The sequence below is a fragment of the Chlorocebus sabaeus genome, chromosome 12 (genome assembly GCF_047675955.1).
Source record: "Chlorocebus sabaeus isolate Y175 chromosome 12, mChlSab1.0.hap1, whole genome shotgun sequence".
Lineage (NCBI taxonomy): Eukaryota > Metazoa > Chordata > Mammalia > Primates > Cercopithecidae > Chlorocebus > Chlorocebus sabaeus.
Window position 1 is genome coordinate 61,516,111 of NC_132915.1, and position 12,282 is coordinate 61,528,392.

Below are 12,282 nucleotides of genomic sequence, written 5' to 3' on the forward strand. Positions count from 1 at the left end.
CCGCGTTTGCCCCCCTTTGTTCAGTCCCCCTAGGTCCGTGCGGGTTTCATAGTGGCACCCCGAACAGCAACAGCATCTGGTGCTCTACAACTGGGATTACAGCGTGAGCCACCGCGCCGGGCCTCATCGATATCTTGTAAGTACCACCTCCTTTCACCTCTTTCCCAAAAGCCTCTGCTCATCTCCAGCAGAAAGTAATTTGATACAAATTTACAAAATGGTCATTACCCAGGATCACCTGTCTCCGAAGCTAGATGGAAACACCTGTATTAAAGCCTAAAGTCTGGAAAAGTCCGGCTCCTCTCCAGCTTCCAGTTTTTTGAATGTGCAAATAAGACTCGGCAGAGTAAGCATCAACTTCCTTTAAGTGCAGAGCGCATTTTGTGCTCAGTACAGTAATTATCCGACCTTCGTGTCCCATCCCTTGGGCTGTCATGTATACTAAGGAAGAGCCCTTATCTCATTTCTCAATCTCTGTCAGTATCCAGCCAAGCACAGGAGACTTTAATATTAGTGAAAATAAATGAAACAAACAGAAAATTTCTTCCCCAGCTTTGAACTAAATAGATGAGCACCCTTAAGCAAGTCGCTTCACCTCGCTGGAACTCAGTTTCCCCACCTAGGCCTCCGAGGGCTCCTCAAACTCTGGCAACCTCTAGCCTAAAATGCTGCGGAGATCTTACCACAAACTGGGGTGTCTGGCAGGCTATCTGTATTGATTAAAAGAAGGGAGCGAAGCAAGAGAAAAACAAGTCCTCAAATGTATTCCGCCGAGAAGGCGCCGCTGGGGACACTCACCCTCCCTAAACCAGGGGGCCATGTAGCTCAGGATGTAGGTAGGGTCCAGGGTCTTCCGGATATAATCCTGGAAGGCTAGCAGGCTGCGCCGCTGCTCCGTAGTCATACTGGCCTCTGCTTCCAGCCAAGTGCCCGCCCGGCTGTGCCTCACTAGCTTTAAAGCCGGTAGGAGGAGGGCGTGGCCAGCGGGGAAAGCAAGGATTTTCCGCTGAAATGATACCGGACGAGAGGCGGAGCTGCATGGGAATCTTAAAAACTAAAAGGAAAATCGAAAGTGCAACTAGCGGTGGGCGGGGGGCCGCGGAGGCTGTGCTGCCTCTGGCTAGTTTCATTTCCCTCCGCACCGAGGAAGCCAGGAAAAGGAGAGGACCCCTAGGAACTGTTTTTATTTTTATGATCTTATATTTTGTTTTGCTTTTATAGCGCTAACGTTTAGATACAGTAAAATGCACACAATCTGAGTGTGCAATTCGATGAGTTTTGTAAAGTGTACACCGGTGTACCCAGTTCTCCCACGTCGGCTGGGTGCCCGGGTAAGTCGATGTTTAGCTTTATGGGAAACCGCCACCTGTTTTCCAAAATGATTATATCCAGTTTACATTCCCACCTGCAGTAGGAGAGCTCCAGTAGATAGACACATTGGTCAGCCTTTCTTTTTTTTTTTTTTTTTAACTTCCATCTTGGTCGGTGTGAAATGGTATATTATTGTGGTTTTAATTTTAATTTCCCATATAATTAATGGTGGGCACATTTGCATGTGCTCACTAGGTTATTCATATTCTTTTGTGAAGCATCTGCTCCAATCTTTTCCCTGACTTTGGAGTTTTTTGTTTTATGGACTGACAGGAGTTATTTATTATGGATACAAAATTGTTAAATATATGTATTCGAAGTATCTTCTTCCAGTCTGTGGCTTACCATTTCATTTTCTTAAAGATGTCTTTTGAGGAGCAGACACTTATATTGATGCAATTTTTCAGGTTTTTCTTCTGTTGTTTTTTGTGTCCTCTTTAATAAATCTTTGCCTACCCCAAGGTCATGAAAATATTGTTTCCTTTTAGATTATTTATATTTTTAGCCTTTACTTCTGGGTCTATTACTATCTCAAAATAATTTTGTTGTGGTGTGAAATGGGGGGTCCAGGTTCACTTTTTCCATATTTCTAATTGTTTCAGCACCATTTGTTGAAAACTTTTCCTTTTGCCATTGGATAGCCTTGGGACCTTTGTAAAAAAAAAACCAAGTCCATTGAATGTATGTGTGTCTATTTCTGACTCTTGTTATATTCTTGTTATATTTCTACTACTTATGACAATACCAGTGCCTCTTGGTTACTTTAGATATCAACTAAGTCTCAAACTTAGGTACTACTAAGTTCTCCAAATTTGTTTTCTCAATGTGAAGATATTAGCTATTTGAGATTCTTTGCATTCCTTTTTATTTATTTATTTTTTTAAATTTCTTCTTTGAGACAAGGTCTCACTCTGTCTCCCAGGCTGGAGTGCAGTGGTGCAAACAGGGGTCACTGCAACCTTGAATCCCTGTGCATTTCCATATGAAATAAGAATCAACTTGTCAATTACCCCTTCCTCGCCCAAAAAAAAGCTTATTGGGATTTTGATCAAGATTGCATTGAACCTACAGATAAACTTGGGGAGAAGTGACATCTTAACAATATTGAGTCTTCTAATCCATAAGCATGGTATGTCTTTTCATTTACTAAGGTCTATAATTTCTCTCAGCAGTATTTTAATTTTGTTTCATTTTATTTTACAGATGGAGTCTCACCATGTTGCCCAAGCTGGAGTGCAGTGGCTATTCAAACAGGCACAATTATAGTGTGCTACAGCCTTGAACTGGTGGGCTCAAGGAATCCACCTGGACTCAAGCAATCCTCCTACCTCAGCCATCCAGAGTAGCTGGGACTACAGGCATGGACTATCACACCTGGCTATTCTGAACTATTTTATGTTATCTGATGATACTGTCAATGGAATTGTTTTTAAGATTTCATTTTCAAATTGTCTGTTGCTGCTGTATAGAAATACAAATGATTGACCAGGCGCGTTGGCTCACGCCTGTAATCCCAGCAATTTGGGAGGCTGAGGCGGGTGGATCACCTGAGGTCAGGCGTTCAAGACCAGCCTGGCCAACATGGTGAAACCTTGTCTCTACTAAAAGTACAAAAATTAGCCGGGCATGGTGGCAGGCGCCTGTAATCCCAGCTACTTGGGAGGCTGAGGCAGGAGAATCGCTTGAACCCAGGAATTGGAGGGTGCGGTGAGCCGAGATCATACCACTGCACTCTAGCCTGGGCGAGAGAGTAAGACTCCATTTCACGAAAAAAAAAAAAAAAGAAATACAAGTGATTTTTGTTTTTTGACCTTAAAACAGGCAACAAAGCTAACTTCACTTATTTGTTCTAGTAATTGTTCTGTAAATTCCTTTAAATTTTCTAGATAAATAATGATGTCATTTGTGAATACATAATTTAACTTCTTCCTTTCCAATCTTTATGCCTTTTATTTCCTTTCATTACAGTTTTACTTTTTCTTTTTGAGACAGGGTCTCACTTTGTCAAACAGGTTGCTGTAGCCTCCACCTCCCAGGCTCAAGGATCCTCCCACCGCAGCCTCCTGAGTAGCTAGGACCACAGGTGCACACCACTACACCCAGCTAATTTTTGTGTTTTTTTGTAGAGATGGAGTTTTGCCCTGATGCCCAGGCTGGTCTCAACCTCCTGAACTCAAGCGATCCGTCCATCTCAGCCTCTCAAAGTGCTGGGATTACAGACATGAGCCACCACACCTAGCCAGTTTTACTTCTTTCTTTCCAGTCTTCATGCTTTTTGCTTCCTTTCTTTATTATGGTACCTTCTAGAGTCTCCTATAGAAAGTAAAATAAAAGTGGTGACTGTTGACACCATTACTTTATTGCTAATTTCAGTGGGGAAATAATCAATGTAGTAATAATAACTTTAACTAATATGGTAGCTGTAAATTTTTCTCAGATACCTTTTATCAGATTGATGAAGTTCTCTTTTATTCCTGGTTTGCTGAGTTTTTATAATGCATGGGTGTTGAATTTCTCAAATGTTTTTTCCTGCATTTATTGAGGTGATCATATATTCTGTTAACATACCAAATTTCATTGATCAATTTTTGAATGTTAACCCAACCTACCATTCCTGGGATAAATCTCATTTGGTTGTAGATACAAAGGATGCTATATCATGACCAAGTGAGTATTTTCATAAATATTTTTGTGTCTGTGTTCATGAGGAATATTAGTCAATAATTTTATTTTCTTGTAATGCCTTTATCAGGTTTTGATATCAGAGTTATGCCAGTCTCATAAAACAAGAGTTTGTTTCAGATTGGTATCATTTTTCCCTTAAATGTTTAACAGAACCATTTGGGCTTGACATTTTCCTTGTTTGAAGATTCTTTATAATGAATTCAATTTCTCAATTAGATACAAAGCTATTCTGACTTTTAATCTTTAATCAGTTTTGATAAATTGTGCTTCTCAAGTGTTAAAATAATTGGTAGGCCATTAGACTTATGTAGCTCTAATACCCTCATGAGGAAAATGAAACTTAAGTTTAGCCAATCCCAGTTGGCTAACTGGGATATTGGTTGTATTGTCATAAATTTCTCATTTGGATAGTCCAAATAAGGCAAACACTCAAACTTTAACCAATGAAACAATTTCTTTGCTCTGCAACCCCTTCTAACAGAGCCCCAAACCACTTCTGGTTTGTAACTGCTCAATTTATGAAGCACTGCTGGAATACCTTAAATTTTTTTGTTTGTTTGTTTGAGACAGAGTCTCACTCTGTAGCCCAAGCTGGAGTGTAGTGGCACTATCTCGGCTCACTGCAGACTTCACCTGTAGGGCTCAAGTGATTCTCCTGCCCCAGCCCCCAAGTAGCTGGGACTAGAGCCATGTGCCACCATACCCAGTTAATTTTTTTGTATTTTTAGTAGAGACGGAGTTTCACCATGTTACCAGGGTGGTCTCGAACTCCTAAGCTCAGGCGATCCTACTCCCTTGGCCTCCCAAAGTGATGGGATTACAGGTGTGAGCCACCACGCCTGACCAGCTTGAAATTTTAATGTGGAAAAGTTTATATTATAACACAAAGAATTTGATCATTTCCTCTAAATTGTTAAATATATTGGCATATGGTGTTCATGATAGACCTTATTATCTTTTTGCCTTTTTAAAAAATCAGTCTTGGCCAGGCGTGGTGGCTCACACCTGTAATCCCAGCACTTTGGGAGGCCAAGGCAGGCAGATCATGAAGTCAAGAGATCGAAACCATCCTGACCAACATGGTGAAACCCCATCTCTACTAAAAATACAAAAATTAACTGGGTGTCATGGTGTGTGCCTATAGTCCCAGCTCCTCAGAAGTCCGAGGCAGGAGAATCATTTGAACCTGGGAGGTGGAGGTTGCAGTGAGCCAAGATCGTGCCACTGCACTCCAGCATGGCGACAGAGTGAGACTCCATCTCAAAAAGAAAAAAAAAAAGAAAAAAAAAAGAAAAAAAAAAAGAAATTCAGTCTTGCCAGGGATTTACCAATTGCATCTTTTCAAAGAACAAACTTTTAATTCAATAATTTTTTTTTAAGAGATAGGGTTTTGCTGTGTCATCCAGTAAAATGGACTCCTTTGATGTACATTAATCAAATATAACTTTAACTTCTTTTAGCTATAACTCTTTGTATTCTTTTAGCTATAGGTCTCTCTCCATACACACATATACATATATATTTGTATACACTCTATATATTATTTTATTCGTGTGTGTGTGTATTTAGTGGTTGTACTAGGGATTACAATGTGTATCCTCAACTTATCTCAATCTATTTAGAACTAATATTGTACCACATTAGGTAAAATATAAGACCATCACAACCATATAATTCCACCCCATCCTTTTTGCTATCATTGTCTGAAACTGTACTTTTATATATGTTATAAAATACATACTACAATAATACAATGTTATAAACCTTGTTATAGCTTGTTGTCTTTTAAGTAAAATAAGAAAAAAATAGTTTTTGTTTTTCCATGCTGTTTGCTATTTCTAGTGCTATTCATTACCTCTGGTAAACACTCATTTCCATCTAATGTCATTTCACTTCTATCTTCTCCAATCTGTTAAGGCTTCCGGTAACTTTTTCATTCCAGGTTTTTGTTTGTTTGTTTGTTTGTTTTTTGCAGTTCTAGGATTTCCATTGTTTCTTTTTTCTACTTCTCATGTCTCAGCTGAGAACCACTATCTGTTCATTCATTATAACCATGTTTTCCTTTAAGTTCATATACGTATTTCTAATAGTGTCTTTAAAGTCCTTGTGTGCTAATTCCATTCAGAACCTGTTTTGGTGACTGCTTTTTCTCTTGACTATGGGTTCATTCACATGTCTAGAATTTTTTTTTTACACTAGATGCTATAGATGTATTATAGAATCTCTAGATTCTATTATTTTACTCTCAAGAGTATTACTTTTTGTTCTAGCATTCCACTGAATTACCAGTGAATCACTTTAAACTTACAAAGGCATTATTTACACACTGTGGTAGGTCTGTTTCAAGTTTTGCCCTTATTGCAAGGTAAGTACTTAGTCCTAAGTCATAGTCTTCCACAGTAAGCTGTGGCCCTGCATGGGTTCCAGTGAAAAGTCCTACATGTTTCTCAGCCCACCTAAGTTGGTGGGATTCAACCTCCAAGTTCTATATTCCCTGTGGTGGTGGCAGCTGAAATGTATCTGTTGAGCCCTTTGAGCTTTCCAGCTATTGCTTACATGGGCTCTTTGGGATCTTTCCTGCACATGTACATTTCAGGGTCAGGTAAAGATTTGAGTAAAAGTTATATAAAAACTTTAGGACTTGTTTTCTGTGTCTACTTTCTGAAATATCTCCCTCAAAATGCAGTCACTCAGCAGCCCCAGGGTCCATCTTCTGAAACAATGACTGTGGCTCTCTGCTTGCATTCTATTCTCCCTATGTACTGGGGATGACCCTCAGATGAAATGCCAAAGAAACTGTTCTCATACAGTGTTATCTTCATCTTTCAAGGGTCTAATTCCCTCCAGTTTCTGCTTTTTGACTGCCCTCCAGTACCTTCAAGTTCTTTATACCCTTATGTTTTATCTGTGTTTATAATTATTATCTCATGCAAGCTACTCTGCCAATACCTGGATTTGGGTTTTAGCTGAGAAAAAGAAATCAGATCCAAAATTCCTTTAAAAAGGTAAAGACATGCCTCCTATGCTACTAGTGGGAAATAATGTATACCTGAATAGCAACGGATTTAGAAAACATCAACAATTATAATATAGATTATATCTGAAAGAACTGAAGTTCCAGAAATGGAATCATTTGACAGATTCATAGGTAAAATTTGACCAAGGCCAGGAAAGAAGGGGAGTGTCACAGAATGGTAAGATCTCAGTCCTGGGCTTAATACCTAGATGATTCATTGGCTAGGTGCAGCAAACCACCATGGCACACATTTACCTATGTACCAAACCTGCACATCCTGCAACATGTACCCCAGAACTTAAAAATTAAAAATTAAAAAAAATCTCAGTCTTGGACCATCTCCTCACCTGGGCATTAATTTACTCAGCACATTTACAGAGTATCTACTGTATGTCAGGTAGTGTGAAAAACACTAGATATATGGAGATAAGTGGAAAAAATCTCTGTCAAGAGCTTAGAGTCTGATTGAAGAAGAAAGAAGACACAATAAAGACGTAAAAACACAAACAGTAACTGCCAAATGTGAAGTGACATGGAGGAAACTATTTCAATACAGTGGTAAGGGAATACCTTTCTGAGGAGGTCACATTTCAGCTGAATCCTGAAGATTGAGAAGGAATTAGCTATTCAAAAAAAGCAGGTAGGCTGGGCACGGAGGCTCACACCTGTAATCCCAGCACTTTGGGAGGCCAAGGTGGGTGGATCATTTGTAGTCAGGAGTTCGAGACCAGCCTAGCCAACATGGTGAAACCCCATCTCTACTAAAAATACAAAAAATTGGGTGTCGTGGCACGCACTTGTAGTCCCAGCTACTCGGGAGTCTGAGACAGGATAATCGCTTGAACCTGGGAGGCAGGGGTTGCAGTGAACCGAGATCATGCCACTGCCCTCCAGTCTGGGCAATAGAGCCAGACTCAGTCTCAAAAAAAAAAAAGGCAGGTAAGGCAGATAAAGGGGTATTCCATACAGGGAGACAGAATGCACAAAAGAGTTTAAAAAAAAAAAAAAGTGAAAAATGCAAGATGCTTGTAGCTGGAACTCTGTGAGCAAGAGGTAAATGGTATTGCAGTGGAGCTGAACCAGTAAGCAGCATCTTTAATGCAAGGAATGAAGTGCAATGAGAACATACTGCGGGGTTTTTGTTGTTTTTGTTTTTCGATTTTTTTTTTTTTTTTTTTTTTTTTTTTTTTTTTTTTGAGATGGAGTCTCGCTCTTTCGCCCAGGCTGGAGTGCAGTGGTGGGATCTAGGCTCACTACACGCTCCGCCTCCTAGGTTCACACCATTCTCCCACCTCAGCCTCCCGAGTAGCTGGGACTACAGGCACCCACCACCACGCCCAGCTAATTTTGTTTCTGTATTTTTAGTAGAGATGGGGTTTCACCGTGTTAGCCAGGATGGTCTTGATCTTCTGATCTCGTGATCCGCCCATCTCGGCCTCTCAAAGTGCTGGGATTATAGGCGTTAGCCACCGCGCCCGGCCATACTGCAGGGTTTCAAGCAAGAAATAACATAATCTGATTACATTTTTTAAAAACTTCTCTGGCTCCTATCCAGAATGAGATCAGTTGGGAGGTGACTCAAGTAAGATGATGAGAGGCATAGATAAGGACATTGTGGCAGAGAGTGTAAGAAGTTAATTGAGATATATTTTAGAGATAGGATTGAGTGGCTGGCAGATGAAAGGAATAAGAAAAAATTGATACATTCCAGGTATCTGGTTTGAGCAACTAGGAGAATGGTAGTACCATGACTAAAGTGGAGAATATGGCTTTAGAGCTTACCACATTCTAGTGCGGGAGACAGACAGAAAAGTAGATGTTACACAGTAATAAGTGCAGTGAGGAGAAATAAAGTAGAATAAAGGAATAATGAGTAATGGGGCTGCTTATATTAGATGAGTTGGTCAGATCACCATGTAAACAAGCTCAGGCCAATGTGCTGGAGGATGAGAAAACACATAGAGCCCAGTAATCCCAGCTGAAGCCTTAGATCAGCCGACCCACAAGTTGACTGAAGACACACAAGAATGCCAGTCAACACAATCTTGGCAGGCAGTATCTCTAAGAACTACTATGATGCAGATACTGGTTTTGGTAAACAGGCAGGGTTTGTGTTTGAGCCTGTGCTGATCATAACTGCCCAGCCAGTCACTCACTCCTATCTCTAAAATATATGGGTGGTAGAGAGAAATAGGAGGCTTGAGGAGAAAAAGGTGTAAAACAGCCATTATGTGAAATACAATGAGCAAGAATACTACAAAAACTTGCCCTCTAATGTTGTACAGCATAGGAAGCTGATATACACCAATCTGCACAGTTACCAGTTACTGATTTCCTTCACGATACTTAGCAGCATGCGTGTAGGCACAACTGAAGAAATGGGTTCATCCAGACTGAGATCTTGCCAGGTAAAGTGTTAGCCAACTACAGCTTGTATGCCAAATCTGGCACATGGCTTGTTTTTGTACAGATCAAAAGCTAAAAATTGTTTTAACATTTAAAAAGTGTTGTAGGCCAGGTATGGTGGCTCACACCTGTAAACCCAGCACTTTGGGAGGCCAAGGTGGGAGGACTGCTTGAACCCAGGAGTTTGAGACCATGCTGGGCAACAAAGCAAAGCTCCACCTCAATTTGAAAAAAAGTGTAGGAAAAAACAAAGATTATGTGACACAGCCTGTGCATGGCCCTAGAGGAAACGTTTCCCAACTCCTAAAGTAGGTAAACGATGAACGAAAGAAGGGCAAGCGAATTGGAGGGTACTGCAAGGAGAGTGATTAAAACATTATCTGGAAAATCATAACTGGACATGAAGGAAAGCAAAGGAGAGTGACTGATAGAGTAGAATCTAAAGATGGTACTTCCCGGTCATATATTCTGTCTAAAAATCCTATTAGATTTCCTTGGAGGCAGCCTAACCTGCTCCACCAAAGCAGCGGTTTCTAATATAATGATCACATGAGGGTAAGAGTGAGGTGCCCCCAAGAACCTAAAAATAAGATTAACCTCTCAAAAAATCTGTTTACGTTCCATAGTGACAAGGGCACTGTTTTAGATACAAGAGACACAGCATAAAATTGAAGAGGCAAATAAAATATATGGGAAACGCTTATTGGCCTCTTTTGAAAGCTTCTTTTCTGTTGCCAGCCAACTCTTCATGTTATGTTCCCTAGTATTCTCACTTATGTCTGCTTCTCTTGCTCTACCTCCTCTCTCTGGAGTATCTCATGCTCCCACAGCCTCAGTACTACTCTGTTTCACAGCAACTCCTAAATCATTTCTCTAGCCCCAATCTTGCCTCCAAGATTCACACTCCAATTTTCAGATTCCCACTGGAAATTTTCCTCCTGATGAGTATCTTCTATTTCATCTGTGATGGTGGGAATGTTGTATACCTCTACTGACCAATGCGGTAGCCACTAGCCTCAAGTGGCTATTTAAATTACTTAAAACTAAATAAAATTTAAAGTTCAACTCCTAGGTTTTACCAGCCACATTTTAAGTACTCGATATCAACATGGGGCTAGCAGCTACTATAGCACAACTCTAGGCTGCTTAGTTTCAAACTGAACTCATTTTCCTCCCCAGACTATTCCTATTCCTGTATTTCTCACCATAGATACTGGTAACACCATGCATCTCTCATTTGGGGGAAAAAAAAAAAAAAAGGTCTGGTCATCTTAGACTTTTCCCTCTCCTTCACAGCCCATCTCCATCTAAATTGTACCTAAATATTGTCTCGTGTACCTCAGAAATCTCCAATCTAGCCCCTTCTCTGGATCCTTATTATCCCTGTTCTTGTACAGGCCCTTCTGATATCTGGTTTGAGCTACTTTTCAGAGCTTTTTTTTTTTCCCCTTTTTTTGTGTATGAGACCCTGTCTGGAGTGCAGTGGCCCTCAAGTAAGATGATGAGAGGCATAGATAAGGACATTGTGGCAGAGAGTGTAAGAAGTTAATTGAGATATATTTTAGAGATAGGAAATATATCTCTACTACTTGAAGCTACTACAGCTTCAAACTCCTGGGTTCAAGCGATCCTCCTGCCTCAGCCTCCCAAAGTGCTGGGACTGCAGGCATGAACCACTGCATCAAGACAAGAGCTTCTTAAAGTCTTTTTCTGAGGCTTTCCCTACTCCAAACCTTATGCTACATTACTACTAGTTGTTTCTTAAGAACAAATCTGATTGTTCCATTCCTACCTTCTTTAAGATTCCTGTTGGTTCCATCCTATTCATCCTTACATCCCTAGCATTTAGAATACTCTTGGACTCTATGTACTCAATGCCTGATGAATAAATGAGTTTTCCACGGCACTCCAGCCTGGGCGACAGACAAGACTCCATCTCAAAAAAAAAAAAAAAAATGAGTTTTACAGATAGAAAAGCAAAGGGATATCCCCTTGTCCAGGAGAGAACTATTTACCTATTTACAGTGCAAATAGTCATGCAGATAAGCTGGAACCAGCCTACTCCAAGCAAATTGTACAAGATGCCTAACTTTGCCCCCTTGTGTCTATATAAATTATATTACCCAATGTTCTGGAGCAACCACAGTTACGGATTCTACAGGTAGGAATTTGGCTTCAGAGCTTAGCCTAATTTGAACTCCATTTCCTTGCCTCTTGCCTTCTTCAAGGACAGATCCAATGGTATTTACGATCACCCAATATCTTTGTAGGTAAAACAGGAAAGAACTTACCAATTTTCGTGACATTGTAACAACTAATCCTACTGTATTTTTTAAAATGGCCATATCCCACAGTTTTCTAATAACTAAGTGATTTAGGTTTTGACTAAAAACCAAGAATGAGGAAATAATCGTTTATTCAACACATTTTAAACCTTCTCTGCATGCCAGCTGCTGTGGAGGAACACAAATATAGTTAAAGGAAGATATAATCACAACTATTTTCTTCTCCACCCTGTATCTCCTGCCATCACAGAATGTTTTTCTTGTTGAGGATATACCTACAGCCTCACAGATCATTATTCTCAATTCCAGTTACCTTCAGCTCCACCTGCTTCAATTTTAGTCACCTACTTCCAACAATACCTACAATTAGGCACTCTCTAAAAAATATATATATATTTTTGTCTTCTTACTCCTGCCCTTGTACCTACTGGAACCCCATTGGAAAATGAATCCCCTGATAATCTCTCTGTTCTCCAAGTATATTGGCCATCTCATAGCTTCACTTCCCTCCCTACTCAG

At 40.2% G+C, this 12,282-nt stretch overlaps 1 protein-coding gene across 1 annotated transcript in view; it reads right to left on the reverse strand.

The window, feature by feature from the left end:
• RIGI (RNA sensor RIG-I) overlaps positions 1-1,069 on the reverse strand; it is a 71,138-nt gene extending 70,069 nt beyond the window's left edge. Inside the window, exon 1 of the mRNA XM_007969032.3 lies at positions 799-1,069. Coding sequence (XP_007967223.3) covers positions 799-904 — 106 coding nt within the window. The 5' untranslated portion in view covers positions 905-1,069. The remainder of the gene's footprint in view (positions 1-798) is intronic.
• Positions 1,070-12,282: the final 11,213 nt, after the last annotated feature.